General features: G+C 39.9%; 1 protein-coding gene across 1 annotated transcript in view; it reads right to left on the reverse strand.

Annotated features, from left to right (window-relative positions):
• Positions 1-18,711: 18,711 nt before the first annotated feature.
• LOC150080608 (rho guanine nucleotide exchange factor 18-like) overlaps positions 18,712-19,066 on the reverse strand; it is a 170,890-nt gene continuing 170,535 nt past the window's right edge. Inside the window, exon 12 of the mRNA XM_090380752.1 lies at positions 18,712-18,870. Within this exon, the coding sequence (XP_090236878.1) occupies positions 18,712-18,870 (159 nt within the window). The remainder of the gene's footprint in view (positions 18,871-19,066) is intronic.

Raw genomic sequence — 19,066 nt, forward strand, 5'->3', positions numbered from 1 at the left:
CCCCATTTACTTTTTTTTGGTAGAATTATTGGTTGCCTCAACTACTGCTCATCTCATTATTATTTGCAGTATGATTCTTGCACTTCAAAGGTAGTAGTACCTATACATATGCCTACTCTCTGATATTCCTTATGAGACTTAGTAATTTGCAGTCTCCTCCTTTTGATCTTCTCTGGTTTAAAATATCTCTATTCCATTCTGTCAAATCATCTGTTGCCTCTATAGATCTCCCTAATCACTTGGAACTCTTTGATTTCCTTTGAAACTCAACTTTCTCCAGTTAAACTTACTACATATGTTGTAAGGTGATTTTCCTTCATGATTTTAATGTTTAACTCCAGCTGGCTTCAACTTTCTAGTCACACAAAACCAGCTGGTCAAAATGCAGAGGCTTTTACAATTACTAACGACTTCACACAATCTGTTCACTTACCTATCAGAATACTAGGCAATCCTCACCACACAGCCTTCTCACAGCCTTCTCTCATCTTCTTCTCACAAACAACATGACATGGTCAAGGTGAATGGTTCTCTAGGCATCTCAGATCCCAACTTAGTGATGATGTCTTCTCCAATGGAGCCTATTTCCTCTGGCCATTCTGAGCCTTGTTTTGTTTGGCCTTATACGAATGCAAAATGGTATGATCTGTGAGATTTCTATTCTTCTTTTCCTTGATTGGATTACTGTTTTAAATCTTCTGATGCCAATGTATATTCAGATTGTATTAGTGAAATTATTTTTGTAGGAATGAAATCCTTTATTCCACACTCCATCTTGACCTTGGTTTTCCAATAAATGTTCTAAGACTTCAAAATAAGAATGTTGCATATCACAATTGGGTTGCACCCAAATTGACTATTTTATTTTCTGTCTACAACAAAGTTTGCAACAAGTGTAAAGCAGTTATTAGTCAGTTCACACTAGATTTTCAACAGGCTGAGAGTAGAAAACTTTCTTCTTGTCCAAATAGTAGTAGAGTATTCTGGTCTCTTGTCAAAGCTATTGGCTACAACTATTTCCCATTTGTACTCCAAATCTGTTAAAACCTGATGGTTCTACTGGCACCTCAGCTAAAGATAAAGATGACTTACTAGCATCCTACTTTTCTTCCAACTCTGGTACTGACAACCTTTGTAAACCACCTCCTACCATTCTCTCCTGTGCCCTTCAATCAAAAGAATGTTAGAAGAAATTTTAACAACTCAAGGTCCTGATATTTCTCCACTTATCCCCACAACCTCTGCTTTTGTTTTGTGTTGCCTTTTTTTTTACACTTTTTTATTCCACTAGTAATTTTCTTTCTGCTTGGAAATTTGCTCATACGCAGCTAGTTCTTAAACAGGGTGACAAATCTTTCACATCTAATTATCATTCCATTGCACTTGCCTCTACTCTTTTTAAAGTAATGGAAAAATCTATTAACAGCCAACTCCTAAACTATCTAGAAACCTTCCATATAATCAATGATTGTCAATAAGAATTCTGTCAGTATCGATCCACTAATGATGTATTGTCTTACGTTACCCATCTATGGACAAATTCAATGGAAAAGCTTGGTGAAACTCAGGCAGTTTCTCTTGATACTTCTAAGGTTTTGTTTGTTTGGCATAATGGTCTTCTAAATAAGTTCTCATTTTTGGATTTCCAGCCATTTCTTGTAATTGGATATCCAGTTTTCTCTCTGATTGCCCACTGCAGGTGATGGTAGATGGCTCTTTGTATTCTAACTTCTCCACTACTGTAGGTGTTACCCAACAGTAGTGGAGCTCAGTTATTTCTCCTGCTCTTTTCCTCTTGTATATTAATGACCTTCTTCCTTTGACTCAAAATCTTATCCATAGTTGGGTTTGTTTTGCTCAATTTTGGCAGTGTCCCTGGTCCATAAACCATTGATTATTAATAATGTATACTGTTACATTATTCGTAAAAAATTCTTATAAATAAATTATACACTGAGTGATCACTGAATTATGATCATCCCTATGGAAACTGAATGCGACCCGTTGACCACGTGAGATATGAGAGTGCGAAGTTAGTCGACCTACGTAGCATAGATAAGGTGTCAGTGGTTCAGTAGGTATGTAGTAAAATTCCGAGCGTGATGGGTAAAAGGAAGGATTTATCAGACTTTGATAAAGGACAGATTGTGGGTGCTCGATAAGCTGGTGCCTCGATTTCCCAAACGGCTGAACTGATGGGGTGTTCGAGAGCCACCATAGTTAAAGTGTACCAGGACTGGCATCAAAATGGTCAAACAACGACCTTACGGCAAAACTGCAAAGGTCAGTGAGGTCAGTGCTGGGTCCGACGACTCGCACAGGTGCAGCACTACTGAAGAGTTGACTACCTAATACAACATGAGCCAACCTGGAACAATATCTGGCATGACCATATGTCAAATGTATGGGCTATATCAGCAGACAACCCTTACGGCATCCTCTCCTAACTAAGGTTCATCAGCGTAAAAGACTCACCTAGTGCAAAGAGCATGCAAGTTGGACGTTAGAAGACTGGAAGAAGGTGTGCAGGTCGGATGAGTCACGTTATTTACTCCACACCGTGGATGGTCGTGTATGGATTTGGCGTCAACAACATGAGGCTCTTAATCCATCATGCATAGTATCAAAAGTGCAGGCCAGTGGAGGCAGTTGTATGGTGGTGTTGTTTTTTGGTGCAAGGGCTACTTAGGCCATATTGCACCTATCACCATTATGAATGTTACATCTGCATGGTGATTGTGATGGCATTACTCAAAAACGATCATATAATTCGATCTTTTTTTGTAAAGTGAAAGAACTCCAGCAGATTAGCGTCGTTACCTATGATGTGGTAGAGTATCATGGGTTCTTTAAGGTTTGGCAGAAAGCTAAAAGAGACTTGGCGGGCAGTGGTGTATAAAGTACACTCAATAAGAATATGCTTTATTGCAAGCGGACAGTTGCACTGTGTGCATTGTGGAGGATCATTACCTGTGAGGAGATAAAGGTGGGTAAGATGACTGTGGCCTATTCGCGCTCTGGTTAAGATTACTTCCTCCCTCCTATTTATATGGAAACTGGAGGTCCACGGTTGCGGTTCAGGTTTTATTTGGCAGAGTTTATTGTGCATTTGGGCTTACCATTGAATTTTCCATTGTTCTTTACACATTCTTCGAATGTTACTTTTGTAGTCAAGATATGGAATGTAATACTGTGATAATTCTCTGTCGGATGGATGTTTAGTGGCATAGTCTGCACATTCGTTTCCTGGTATCCCAGCATGGCCTGGGATCCAACAGAAAATGGCCACTCGTTGGAGTTCTTGAAGATGCATCAGTTTGGATTTTATGAGCTTTATTAAAGGATGTGTTTGAGAAGAATTGTTCTGTAAAGCTATACTCGCACTCTGGGAGTCTGTATATATCATGCTTTTATGGATTGTCAGATGGAGGATATTTTCTACTGCAAGTTTGATGGCATATAATTCAGCTGTATAGCTGCTGCATTCATTGGGAAGTGATACGGAGAAGGTTTTATGAGGGAAAATGGCTGATGCACCCACTCCACTCTCAGATTTTGATCCGTCAGTATATATTTTCGAAAAATGCAGATAATTTTGTGTGGGCAATATGGAGTTGTTGTATATTAACATTTGCAAGAGAGCGTTTTCCCCAGTTTAGAAAATAACTGTCACAGAGTGGTTTAATAGACATCCATGGGGGATCTGTACTACTTAAATCTTGAAGAACTTTATCAGGATGTATATTCCAAGTTTGCGATAATGCTTGAGCTCTGAGAGCAAAAAGCTGAATTGCTCTAGGTTTATTTCTATAGAATGTTGTGAACTGTGGGTCATTAAGTATCGGCCTAATGGAATGGGTAGGTAGACTTTGGATTTTAGTTGTATAGTTAAGAAGTAACATCTTTCTCCTGAGGCTTAGAGGAAGTTCATGAGCATCAATATAAAGACTTTGAACTGGTGAAGTTCTATAAGCGCCTACAGAAATCCTTAGGGCAGAGTGTTGAATTGGTGCAAGTCGCGCTAGCATGCTCTCCCTAGCAGAATCATACACCGGGGCACCGTAGTCAAGGTGAGATCTGATTAGGGCTCTATACAAATGAAGTAACATGTACCGATCTGCACCCCATGATGTAGAAGAAATAATTCTGAGTATGTTCATTTTTTTCTGGCAAGATGTCTTTAGATGTTTAACGTGCTCTATGAAGTTCAACTTACTATCGAAAGTCAGACCAAGCAGATGAATGCTGTTCACAACTGAGATAGGCTGATTTGTTAAGTGTACCTCTGGATCTGGATGCATCTTCTGTTTGTTACAAAAGTGAACTACTTTAGATTTTGAACAAGAGAGTCGATACCCATTCTGTGCCATCCATAACTGAATATTATTAATTGAAATTTGGAGCTGCCGCTCAATGAAGGTCATGTTTTGAGAACTGCAAGAAAAAGTGAGATCATCGGCATAGAGTTATGAATTCACAGTGCTGGGTATATTTTTAGTCATATGGTTTATTCTTTTTTGCGAATAAGGTGGCACTGAGCACAGAGCCTTGTGGGACCCCTTCTTCTTGTATATATGTTTGAGAGAGAACTTGTCGGTATCGGACTTGAAAGGATCTGTGCTGAAGGAAATTCAATATGAAGTACAGTAAGTGGCCTCTCAGGTCAAGGGAATGCAGATCTCTAAGGATACCAAAACGCCATGTGGTGTCGAAGGCTTTTTCTATATCAAGGCATACCATGACGAGATGCTCATTTCAAATGAATGCATTCCTGATGTTTGTTTCCGCTTTGACCACGAGATCCAGAGCTGATTGATTTTTCCTGAAACCAAATCGATTGTCAGAAATTATATTTTTAGAGTCGAGAAACCAAGTAAGTCGACAGTGAATTATTTTTTCCAGGGTTTTACTTAAGCAGCTGGTGAGAGAAATAGGTCTATAGTTTTCAGGAATGGAATGATCTTTTCCTGGTTTGGGAATTGCTATTATATAGGAGTGATGACAGGAACTGGGGAAACAATGTTCAAGAAAGATGCAATTGAAAAAAGTGAGCAGTGAAGAGACCGATTCTTTATCCAAGTGTTGGAGCATTAGCATTAGTAGAGGCATTTGATGCAAGAAAGCAAGCTTATGCAGCATCAGCAAAAAAAAAAAAAAAAAAAAAAAAAAACCACTTCCACTTCACCCCTCTGTTCGTTCAAAATACCTGTCCAGCTGAGCCTTAAACTTATTTAGGCTATCAACTTCCACGACAAGGGATGGAAGTCTGTTCCACCAACCAACCACTCGCTGGCTAAAGGCAAATTTCCGCACGTCTATCCTGTAGTATTATGTAGTATATTCCGTCGGGGCCTGCAGCACTGTGTTCTGAGGTATGCTTCTTGAAGTTCAAGCATTGTAAGCGGCTGATTATAGGGTAAAGCACATTTACTCATAGGTCTGAAGTTCAGTTTGGACTTTTCAGCTAATACTTTGATCTTCTGGAATGATAGATCATATGCTGTTGAGGCAGATAACTGTGAAAAAACAGTCCCTAGGGCATTCGCTGTATCTGTAGGAGAAGAAAGATCCTGCCCATTCCGGTTGAGAATTGGGGAGGATAATAGGGGAACTTTGCCACTTAGTTGTTTTATTTTCCACCATATTATTCTTGAATCAGTATTTTTATTAATCGAGCTCGCAAATCAAATCCTTGGCTCCGAGTCTCTTGTAGTTTATAAGATTGGCAGTGGTGGGATGTTTTCGAAACAGATTCCATGCTCGGTTTTTTTATTTTTTTGCACCTTTGCACTCTTCGTTCCACCAATAGTTTATGGTTCTATCGGTTGTTGACTGTGATTGTGGAATCGCAGTGCATGCAGCAGCCAGTATTTGTCTCGTGATGTGATCAGTAGCTCTGTCAATAGGACAGGTTTCGATGATCTGTTCATCAAAGGACACTTAGGAAGTGAATTTTGCCCAATCTGCTCTGTGAAATTTCCATTTTACGTAGTTTTGGGAAATTATGGAATGTCCTGTTTGACTCTTACATATTAGCAGAAAGTGATCACTATTTAGCGGGTTGTCGAGAGCCATCCACTCAATACTAGGGAAGAGGATTGTAGAGCATATGGAAAGGTCTATTGCAGAAGTTCTACCCGTAGAGAGATGGATGTAAGTTGGCAAGCCAGTATTTAGTATAGTCAGATTTTTTCTGTCAGCAAGCTGTTCGATTAGTTGTCCTTGTCCATCTGCATTGGGAGAACCGCACAATGGATGGTGTCCATTGAAGCCACCCAATAAACAGATAGGGGTTGGCAACTGCTGAATAAGATCTTCCAGTTCATGGATGGTATAGGAGTGATTGGGCGATAGGTAGATAGAGACAATTGTCAAAGTAATACCAATCACAATATGTGTTGCAACAGCTTCAATGGTGGTTTGTAAAGGAATTAATCTGCAAGGTACTCGTGAGTCTATGAGTATGGCTACCCTTCCATGAGCATTATTTGTAGCAGTTCTGTCTTTTCTAAAGAGTGCATAATTCTTAACTGAGAGTGACACATGCCGTGTTAAATTTGTCTCTTGTAGGCAGATGCCTAGGGGATGGTAACGATCAATTAACTCGTGGATATCATCAATATTACTGCGAATTCCTCTACAGTTCCACTGTATGATTTGATGCATTACTTGGTTTTGTTACTTGAGGAACAGAGGCGGATTTAACGGCGGGTGCACAGGGCGTGCGCCCTGACTTCTGAAGGGCCCACGCAAAACCCCAACAAATTAGTTGAACATATTAGTTCAAAACTTTGTGATTATTATTATGCTATTATTAATTATATTATACATATATTATATTCAAATTTTATTGGAAATAAAACATTAATAGTACATAATATTTTTATTTTCCCTGTCTCTCTCTTTTTTTTAAAGGGCCCAATATTTTCTTCTGCGCCCGGGGCCTCAACTGACCTTAATCTGCTCCTGTTGAGGAAGATTCTGAGTCTTTTTTATTCCCAGGCTGTTTGTGGCGATCAAGTTTCATTTTCTCTTTTCTTGGAAAGGTTGGGCATCCAGTATCCACGACATCTTCTGCATGAAGATCTAGGATAGGTTCATTTGGGTCAGTATTGTTATCAGTGTTCATATTTACTGAAGTGATATTGTTTGTTTTCCTATTTGTAACTGAGTCGGCTTTTGACTTTGAAATATCTGATGGTCTATGTGGGGTTGCTGGTGGGACTGTGACAGGGGTGTTGTTGGCTCTATCTACTACCTTTTGCTCTTTTGGAGTCTGTTTCATTGATGGTGATAGTATAGATTGGGCCCAATCTGCAATCGATATGGTTGGGGGAACTGATACTTCAGTTTTGTGTTCTTAGGTGCGTTAATCATAATTTGCTTTCTTGCCTCTTGGTATGTGACTTTTCGTTCTACCCTGTACTTTTGGATTTTTTTTTCAGTTTTCCAGAGGTCGCATGGTTTGGAGTAGGCTGGATGCGCGCCTTTGCAATTCAGACAGTGTGGTGTTTTGGCGTCACAGTCTGTTTGCGAATGTTCTTTTGACCCACAGTTTGTGGCAGACTGGATCTCCTCGACAAGCCATTTGCGCATGACCAAATTTTTGGCACTTGTAGCATCTTATAGGATTCGGGATAAAGGGTCGTACTCGGCAGTTGAGATAGCCGGCTTTGACACTGGATGGTAATATAGGTGTTCCGAATGTCAGGATGATGTTGTGGGTGGGAACAAGTTCTCCATCTTTCCTGATCATGATGCATTTCGCTTGTACCACTTTTTCATGTTTGAGTTCTTGGGTCAATTCATCTTCTGTTACATTTATCAGATCCCACTCTGCAATTACTCCCTTGGAAGTATTTAGTGTTGCATGAGGGGTAACTTGAATGGGTAGTCTGCCAAATATCGTTAGTTTCAACAGTCTCTCAGAATGTGCATGACTCACTGTTTCTACCAAGAGGTCTCCAGATCTGAGCCTTCTCACCATTTTGGGAGAGCCCGCCACATTTTCCAAACATTTCTGTATAATGGTGAGAGAGTGCTCATAGATTTGTCAGACAGACTATGTAAGATAAGGAATGATGGGCATTCCTGTTGGTCTGTGTCTGTACGCAGTCGTTTAGACTTTGTTACATCGTGATAAATTTCATGGTCAGCATTGTTGATGGTACTGGAGCCTTGATTTCTTTCTGTGGGGTGCCTTCAAATCTATCGTGTATGAATCGCCTGTGGAGACGGAAATGGATCTCGTGGCAAGACTTGTCTGCACTGCTACTACTGTCAAGCTCTGGATAATTATCGTAGTCCGTGTTATGCTCCTTTTTGCCCTGGGAGGTTGACTTTCCCTCCCAAGTTTCTGGCCCATGCACAGGGAGGCAGGAGCAGTGCCACAAGGAGGCCAAGCGGTTAGATAAGTTAGTTGGTTAGTAAAATAAAGTAATATGTGTAATGAAAAAGAAAGGTGAGTTTTCTTTCTTGTTCTTACTTGTGTTTTTTCAAGTAGAGAACTGGATTACAAATGAATTTCTAGTAAAAAACGATATAACTTAAAATGAACTTTTATCGCTGGGAAAGATTGCTATATATTTGCACTTTGAACACTTGACCTCGAATTCGCTTGGCACCCGGGACCAGTTGTATGGTGTGGGGCATGTTTCACTGGCAGGAACTTAGACCCCTAGTGCATGTGGAACAATGTATCAGTGGTCTCTGCTATCATCAACTGCTTGCTGACTGTGTACATCCCGCTATGTTACACTTTTTCCCAAATGGCGATGGTATCTTCCAAGATGATAATGCTCCAAGCCATCGGGAACTTGTTGTGCAGGGATGGTTTGAGGAACACAATTCTGACTTCCAGCATATTGATGGGCCTCCGAACTCCACCGATATATCAATCCCGTAGAGCGTTTGTGGGACACTATGGAAAGGCATATCAGGTGTCTGGATACACACCAATCACCTCCATACCTGCATTGCTGACTGCATTACACACAGCTTGGTTGGCCATACCTCCCGAATGCTTCTGACATCTTGTTGAATCAATGCCACGTCGGATAGCTGCTGTACTGAGGGCACAAGGAGGACCTACGAAGTATTACGCAGGTGGTCATAATTCAGTGATCACTGAGTGTACAGATATATACAGGGTGTCTCAAAAATATTGGTACAAACGTTTAGGGAAGGTAGGTAACATCTAAAGGAATTTGAATCGAATGGAACCCATAACCAGAAACGTCACCGTAAGTCGGTACACGGCGCTGTTCATCAGTTCGTGAGAGGGAAAATTTCTGGCTTACTCATTCAAGCAGTAGTCGCCGCACGAAGAGCATGCATCTATATACGAACTGTGAGCTGTCAGACATGCACCTAATATATGGATTAGCAGAGGGCAATGGACAAGCCGCTCAACGAATTTATGGAGAACGCTTCCCAGACAGACATGTATTGGATCACCGTTTGTTTGGGCGTGTGCATCAAAATTTGTGCGATTATAGGCCATTTAGAGGTAACAGGAGTAGTGCGAGCAGACCACGTTCGACGCGAACTCCCGACATGCTATGGAAGAAAGTGTGTTGAATGCCGTCCAGAATAATCCTACTACCAGTACACGTGCCATTGCCTCTGCCTTAGGAGTGTCTCTTTGCGGTGTACAGCGTGTCTGACACGATTCCTTACACCCCTTTCATCTCCAAAGAGTTCAGTTACTGCTCCCCCAAGATCATCCTGCATGCGTGGCTTTTGTGCAGTGGTTTCTCCAAGAAAGTGTTCAAGACTTGAATTTTCCAGCTTATGTTTTGGTCACGGATGAGGCTTATTTCACTCGGGAAAGCTTATTCAATCAGCACAATGCTCATGTGTGGGCTCGCGACAACCCACACGGTGTGCGCCCCCCATGCGGCACAACATCGCTCCGCAATAAATGTGTGGGTACGTATGGTCGGTGACTGCTTAGTCAGCCCATACCTGTTACCATCCCGCACGAACTCCGCTAAATATCGGATCTTTCTTGGACAAGTTCTACCAGGGTTACTTGACGATGTTCCAGCAAATGCGAGATGCAACATTTGGTTTCAACATGATGGGGCGCCTGCCCATTATGGAAGGTGTGTTCGTGACCATTTGAATAGGCGTTTTGGGTGTCGATGGATTGGCCGTGGTGGACCCGTTGCCTGGCCCCCATGCTCACCTGATTTATCGAGCCTTGATTTCTTTCTGCGGGGTGCCCTCAAATCTATCGTGTATGAATCGCCTGTGGAGACTGAAATGGATCTCGTGGCAAAACTTGTCTGCGCTGCTACTACTGTCAAAGAAACTCCAGGTGTGTTCGACCGTGTCCACCAATCCGTGTTGCGTTGGTGTCACGCATGCATTGCGTCTCACGGTAGAACCTTCGAACATCTGTTGTAACATCATGAAATGCTTCCATCTGGTACTCCATTGTTAATATTATCTCAAATAAATATTTGCCATTAATTACTGTCTTGTGTCATTTCTGCTTCTTGTTCCTCTGCTACTACTGTCCCGTGACGTTTCCGGTTATGGGTTCTTATGCGATTCACATTCCTTAAGATGTTACCTACCTCTCCTAAACGTTTGTACCAATATTTTTGAGACATCCTGTATATATGCATATTGTGTGTGTGTGTGCGTGCCTGCGTGTGTGCATGTGTGTGTTTCTGAAACGAAAATTCAAAGTTTTATGCATGAAACAACTTAACTTTATTCTTATTTTTGTACAGATATATAATAATAACTTCATTTATTATCAATTTGCTATACATAGAATGAATAATTTGAAATATGTATACAATTATATATACTAATCGTGTCGAAAATAAGTAATATTCTATAACGAAATTTGATGAAAGAAGGTGTGCAGGTCGGATGAGTCATGTTATTTACTCCACAGTGTGGATGGTCGTGTATGGGTTTGGCGAACTTCAATGAAATTTGTTGTGATTTTATCAGTATATATTTTTTTATCAAATAAACACATATTACTTGATACCTTCTAAATGTTTCATGGACCCCTTGGAACTGGTATATAAACCCCCCAAGGGTTCATGGACCCCAGTTTGGAAAACTCTGGCCTAATGCATTAGCTATTTCTGTTGGTGTGTAGAACTCCTGTCCTTTCCAGTTTAGGATTGAGGCTGGAGACTGCACGTATTTACCATTAAGTGTGTGGATTTTCTTTCAGATGAGTCTGTTGTCCGTGTCCTTTTTAATGGTGAAAGTAATACTTATTTGGTGCAACTTGGCTTTGAGTCTTTTAAAGTTAATAAGATTACTAGTTATAGGGAACTCGTGTTTGAATCTTGCAAAGGATCAGTAGATGATCACTGTTTAGTTGGTTGCTAAGAACTGACCCCTCTGTACTGGCCTATATGGATGGAGAACAGATTGAAAGGTCTATTGCAGTCATGTGTAATCTTGTATAAAAATAGATATAGGTGGGCTCACCGGTGTTTAACAGGGTAGGACAATGAGCATCAAGCAGGGATTCAATTAGTTTGCCCCTTTTGTCTATTGTTGGAGATCCTCATAGCGAATGGTGAGCATTCAAGTCCCTGAATGGAGATGGCAGCTGATCTATTAGGTTTTATAGGTCATCTGAGGAGAAAGAGAAATTAGGAGGGAGATATACAGAAGCTATTGTGAGAGTGATACCAACTGCAATGCACACTGCCATTACTTCAAAAGGAGTCTAAAGAGAAACGTGTTTGGATGGAATGTTGTTTCTGACAATAATCGCCACCCCTTCATGAGCTGGCATGTCAATATTCCTATCTCATCTAAAGATAGCATAGTTTTTAATGGTAGGACACACTTGAGAATTTATGAGAGTTTCCCGTAAGGCTATGGAAGCTGGTTCATGCCAATCGATAAGATCCCGCAAATCAACTTTTGTATTCTGAAAGCCTCTACAATTCCATTGAAGGATTCTTTCCATTAAGTGGTTTTATGGATTGTTTTGGTTCTGAGGGTTGTTTTGGTTCTGACTGCTTTTTAGTTGTAGTTATACAGAAGTCTTGTTTTGTCTTTCTTAGGAAAGAAAGGGCAGGTCACATTCATTTCATCGGTTGCATGTAATTCTAGGAGTCCGTATTCTGAATCATGCTGTTCATCAATGTCCATTCCGGTGGAGAGTGATGATTGCGGTTTCATGGTTTCTGACACTTTTGATTTTATCATTGAGGAAACATTGGTTGGTATGGTAATTGGGGTGTTATTGGCTTGTTCAGCTGTTTGTTGTGATGGAGACTGTTTTGAGGTAGTGAGCAACAAACGTACCCAATTAGCAATAGATACATTCAGAGTGTGCAGATAGCCTGCTTTCACAGATGTTGGTAAGTTAGGAGTGTTAAAAGTGAGAATTATTCTCTTTGTTGGAACAAGATTACCATCTTTTCGAGTCATGATTCTCCTTGCTTGGATGACTTTTTTAGTGTAGCTCTCTGACAATTTCCTTCTCTGATACAGTTAATAAATCCCATTCTGTTATTACTCCCTTAGAAGAGTTTAGAGTGACATGGGGAGTAACTTTTATTGGGTGTCCTCCAAAGGTTGTGAACTTCAACAGCTTCACAGAATGTTGAGGTTGGGTAGTCTCAACCAGAAGATCACCAGATTGGAGTCACCTTACTGAGGCCTGCAGCAGTTTCAATGCATTTCTGCACAAGGAATGGTGATAATTTGCTCAGAAGCTGTTCTGACAGTGAATATAAGATGGTATCTTCTCTTGAGGGGTGGTTTTCAATCTCTTAGGTTGAAAAAAGTCAGTTTCATTGTCTTTTGTCACTGTTCTTGAATTCGATGGCTCTAAAGGTGGAAACATATTATTATCCATCTTTGCTTCTTTCAGCTCTGGGAGAGTGGATTTATTCTCCTGGGTTGCCGGGAGAAGAAATCAGTATCACTCTAGTAGCACTGCTCTTGTCTCCACAGGGAGGCAGGAGCAGTGCTGTAGCATCTTTTGCATCTGTAGGGATAAATGGAGGTATTGTGAAAATATCATAATGTGAATCCAATAACATATTGGGTTTTTTTTTTTTTTTTTGTAATTTGTTCCAAGTCCTTGAAGTTGAAAATTTCACTATATTACTAAGCTATTTATCTCTCTAAAAGATCGTATTTATAATGGAAGTTGCACTAAACTTTCATCGTTATCATATGTTCCATTATAAGAATCAATTTTGAACGCTTTTGTGATATTTTTCTAAACCACATTTCTGGAGGTCACGACCAAAAAACAATAAAAACAATTTGCACTTTCCGGTTTATTGGGCTTTTCTGTTAGCGCAATCTATTATAAATGGGTAGTAAACTCAATCTCATTGCATTTGCGATAATAGCTATAGTAATAGAGGCATGTGATGCAAGAAAGCAAGCGTATGAGCTTATGTAGTAGCATCAGCCAAAAAAAAAAAAAAAAAAATTCACACAATCATTCCCTCTAAATGTTTGTCCAGTTCCTCCTTGAATTTATTTAAGCTATCAACTTCCGCAACGACAGATAGAAGTTTGTTCCAGCAATTAACAACCTGCTGGCTAAAGGCAAATTTCCACACATCTATTCTACAACTGTCTTTCCTCAATTTGAATTTATGCCCCTTTAGGTTTGTAATCTGAGCAAGTGGAAGAATCCCATCAGAATTCAGTGTGCTCAACCCATATACACCTCAACCAAATGTTATAGGCCTTATACACCCCAACCAGGTCACCTCGCAGGTGCCTAGTCTCCAGCCGCTGCAATTTGCAGAACTTAAGCCTCTCTTGGTAAGAGGATCCCTTCATTCCCCTCACCAATCTTGTTGCCCTTCTCTGTACATGATAACTGGAATTCTGTGGGTTTTTACGTTACAGTATTATGGCGAAATGTGCTCCCCTTCACTGAAATCTTCAATCATATAAAAAACAAATTTTCAGAAACTTCTCTTCATTCCTATTTACTTATTACAATGGTGAAGGGAAAGGGACCAACGGAAAGTGTGAGTGCTGGCATTGCGAGGAAACAAAACAAAATTGATTTAGAAATTTAGAGGATTCATTAAGAAGTACGAAGCAGGACAAAGTTTGTTATCTATTGCAAGGAATGAGGTCTTGCTGCTTTAACAGTGAATGCTATTTCAAAGGACAGTGATCATATAAAAGAACATGTCAAAAGATCAATGCACTTAAGATCAACAGTGGTCACAAAACAGTGTTCAGGTGCTATATCAAAGATGGAACAGCTATTAATAATATGGATGGAAAATCAGATTCAAAAGCAACTGCCCCTGAGTCCAATGGCTATTCAAGCAAAAACAAGAAGTATTTATGAAGGTATTAAGGATAAGTATAATGAACCCCAAGCCAAATTCGTGGCAAGCAGTGAGTGGTTTAATAGGTTCAAGCATCGTGCTGGTTTTCAAAACATTAAAGTACGCGGGGAAGTCACCAGTGCCGATTCTGCAGAGAAATTTTGTGACGTATTTTAAAAAATTATTGATGAAGGTGGCTATTCAACGCAGCAAATTTTTAATGTTGACGAGACTGTTCTGTATTGGAAAAAAATGACACATCGAACATACATTGCCAAAGAGGAAAAGACAATGCCAGGTTTCAAGGCTTCAAAAGATAGGGCCAAATTCTTGCTTGGGGCTAATGCAACGGGAGATTACAGATTAAAACCAATGTTTGTGTACCATTCTGGAAATCCTCATGCATTTAAGAGCATCAATAAAGCCATCCTCCCATACATTTCCAATCAAACCAGAGCATGGATAACAATATCTCTCTTTGAGGAGTGGTTTAAATGCTGCTTCATTCCAGAGGTTGAAAAATATTGTAAAGACAACAACGTTCCTTTCAAGATTTTGCTTCTATTAGATAATGCTCCTGGACATCCTACGCATCTAGATGATTTCAATTCGAATGGGAGAGTCATATTGCTACTGCAAAACACGACTTCACTATTCCGACTTATGGATCAGGGTGTTATTTCAAATTTAAAAGCATACTGTTTATACACAACATTTGCTCAGGTTGTCTGCAGTAGATGGTGAGAAAAATTTTACATTAAGAGACTTGGAAATCTTACAATATTTACCATGCCATATTAAACATTAATAAGGCCCGGGCAGAAATTACTAAAAGTTTTTTAATGGCACATGGAAGAAAATATGTCCACTGCATGTAAAAGGCTTCGCAGGATTTGAAAAAGACGAATCACATGAAGAGGTTACAGATAAGATTGTAAAGGTTGCAGAGCTACTTCAGTTGGAGGTTGTTGCCAAAGATGTGGAGGAGTTAATAGAGGAAGAAGAAAAGGAATTATCTAAAGAAGAACTTATTGACTTGCAGGCAGTGATAGTGAAAGAAGAAAATGCTGACAAAGCTCAAGATGAACCAAATAAGAAGCCAAGACACTTCATCACCAGAGAGATGGCAATGGTATTTTGTGAAATTGCATTGGCAATGGCAAGGTTTGAAATGGATCCTGGCAACAAACGATTCTTAAAAGTTAACAGAGGGAGTGAATGATATGCTTGCTTGATACAAAGAAATCTACGATGAAATGAAAAAAGCCACCATCTAATCACCCATTAATATGTTCTTTCATAAGGTCGAGTGGCCGCCCTCTTCTAAATCTCCACAGCCCTCAACCTCCGCAGCAGCCTACTTATCAGCTGAAGACGATGATTCTGGCAATGATGCTCGAGAGGTAAAACTTACAGATGTTATGCCTGTCTTCTCTCTTTTTTTGTAATTTTATAATTTTGAAAATTTTTAAATTACATGCTTTTGTTATTTTTCCTGCGCATGAGATAAAATATTGAATAAATACCATAAATAATTCTATTTACATGTTTGTCGAACATTTCTTTTTTGATTCAATCAATTCAGCGAGCACAGTTGTAAGTGCTGCACAAGCATGGGGGAAATTCTGACTTATGTAGAGTTCTGTGGAATGCAACTCTTACATTAATTGGGGAGTGGCTGTACATTAGTTTAAAGGAAAAAAAGAAAGGTGGATTTCCTTTCTTAAACTTGCTTGCAATTCATAAGACTAAGTTACTGATTAAAAAAAACGTAAAATAACTTTTTTTGAAATAAAGTGTGGCTTTGAGTAAACACTCTATGAATCACTCAGAAAATCATGCGATCACATTACTATAATGCTTGGCACCCAGGATCCTGATTCAACAGTCAACAATGTGATATTTACACACACACACACACACACACACACACACACACACACACACACACACACACACACACACACACACACACACACACATATATTATATATATACCGTTGAAAAAAGCCGTGAATTAGGGTTGAATTTGAAAGTGTCTGCAATTCTGCCCAGACACGATAGGAGGGAGTATATGATGAGAGCCTTGTCGATCAATTCAGAACTGGAAAGACTGTGTAAGGCTCAAGGGGTAGCATTTTTTTCAGCCTGGTCTGTACTTGTTAACAGGACAAACTGGTTCTACAGGAATGGAATACACTTAAATAAAAAGGGTGCAAGAATATTTGCTGATGCTATCGAGGCAGTGTTAGGTGCGTCGGAAAACTGCTAGCTTGGGGGATATAAGGACTAATAGATTAACAGTAGCCACTGGCAGAGGTGAAAGTGATTCTTGCACTGCTTCTATTGGAATGAGCGGCAGCCTGGAAAACAAGAAGCAGGATATTTCAGAGACTGCTGGGAGTCATTGCGGCACAAGTAAACACATGGGTTGTGTTAGGGTAGCTAAGAATAGGAACAGGTGCATGTATACTTGTGTGTACACCAATGCTAGGAGTTTGGTAAATAAATTTGATGAATTTGAGGTATTGCTCAAAACATCAAAGGCAGATATTGTTGGGATATCAGAGACGTGGTGTCACACAGATATAAGGAATGCAGAACTGGAATTTGGGGAGTACAATGTGTACAGAAAGGATAGACAGGGGAGGAAGGGTTATTCTATTAGTTAAGAAACACATAAAATCCAAGGAATTGAAGCCAGTCGACATCACTGGACAGTGCAGTGTCGAGTCAGTTTGGTGTGACATAAGCATTGGGAGATCAAAATTGAGAGTAGGAGTGTGCTATAGGCCTAATGACTCTGATGAGTATAAAAAGAAACTGTACAGGGAAATAGAGTGGGCCAGTAAATCAGAGAGTCTTATAATGGGGGATTTTAATTTCCCATATATTGACTGGAATTTGTGGGTTGGTCACTCACACACTAGCAAAGGATGGTTGAGGGGGTTTGTTGTTTGTTTGTTTGTTATTTGGTTTTTAGGAGCATTAGCAACTAAGGCCATATTGCTCAGGGGATATGCGGTGGGCATTCCCTGACCTTTCCGCATCCTCCGTATTTGGTGGGCACTGGCTTGAACCCCGGTCTAATCAAGAAGCTTGTGCTATGAACTGCTGCTCCTGCCCACCTGGCTATGGAGGCGCCTCTGGTTGAGGGGAAGAATACAGAGAGTGGTAATCAATGGACACTGCCCATCGTGGACTAATGTTATTAGTGGAGTTCCTCAGGGTTCAGTGTTGGGTCAATTGTTGTTTTCTGTATTTATAAATGATATTGATGATGGTATATCAAGCTTAATGTCCAAGTTTGCAGATGATACAAAGGTTGGCAGGGCAGGGTTGTTAAGGACACTACTGATGCTATCGGAGCAATATGGCCATAGTTGCTAATGCTCCTAAAAAAAAAAAAAAACTAATGCCGCTATGCTGCTGCAACAGGATCTGGAAAGGTTGAGCAGAGGGGCTGAGTGGTGGGAAATGAAGTTTAACATTGACAAATGTAAAGTACTATATATGGGAAACAGTAGCCCCAGAGCAACGTATCAACTCTGTGGTACTACACTGACAGTGGTAGAGAATGAAAAGGACCTTGGGGTAATTGTGCAGGCAGATATGAAGTTCTCAAAGTGCAGGGCTGCAAGAGTAGCTTATGATGTCATGTCAATGATATACAGGAATTTTACTAGCAGGGATAAGGAGGTGATTATTCCCTTGTATAAGGCAATGGTCAGGCCACACCTTGAGTATACAGGTCTGGAGGCCTCATTTCAAGAAGGATCTAGAGCTGCTGGAACGAATACAGAGAAGGGCAACAACATTAGTGAATGGAATAAAGGATTGCTCTTACAAAGAAAGGTTTAAGTTTTGCAAATTACAGTGTCTGGAGACTAGGCACTGGCGAGGTGATCTGATAGAGGTGCATAAAGCCTTGCATAGTTTGAGCATGCTCAATGCCGATGGGATTCTTCCTCTTGCTCAGAATAATCACCTGAGAGGGCATAAATTCAAATTGAGGAAAGACAGATGTAGGATAGATGTGCGGAAATTTGCCTTTAGCCAGCGGGTAATTGGTTGGTGGAACAGACTTCCATCCCTTGTTGTGGAAGTTGATAGCCTAAATAAATTTAAGGCTCAGCTGGACAGGTATTTAAAACGAACAGAGGGGTGAAATGGGAGTGGTTTTTTTTTTTTTTATTGGCTGATGCTGCATAAGCTTGCTTTCTTGCATCATATGCCTTTACTAATGCTAATGCTAATATATATATATATCAAGTGAAGGGACTATGCTGAAAAATGTTACATCTCATCATCTAAACAGATGAAAATTACTGATTTTATGTAAATAAATATACATGTATATGTTTTAAGTGAAAATAAAATTCTTAAGATACATATGAATACTTTTTTAGATTCCCTTCTTTAGCCAACCAACACAAGTCCTGATCACATTGGATATGAGGGCCTCTACTGCAAGAATGTGATGAAATTTCGTTTGAATGGCAAAAAGTAGGTTGGAGTATAAGAAAATAACATTTACCGGAGGATACATTACTGCATGAATATTCTAAGTGTGAAAAATAATTTGAGGGAAACATATAGTAACAGAAAACCAATAGAAACTTAAGAAACTGAGTAATATACATGGGTAATATACAAGCAATACATGAGAATTATATAAGCAATCTAAATGATTTTAGTAAAGTGCTAAAATTTTTAGTCTGTCTTGAGTAGAATAGCATGGATGCTTTATTCATTAATTT

Source organism: Mastigoproctus giganteus, chromosome 9, assembly GCF_048544385.1.
Source record: "Mastigoproctus giganteus isolate SK-2022 chromosome 9, ASM4854438v1, whole genome shotgun sequence".
NCBI lineage: Eukaryota > Metazoa > Arthropoda > Arachnida > Uropygi > Thelyphonidae > Mastigoproctus > Mastigoproctus giganteus.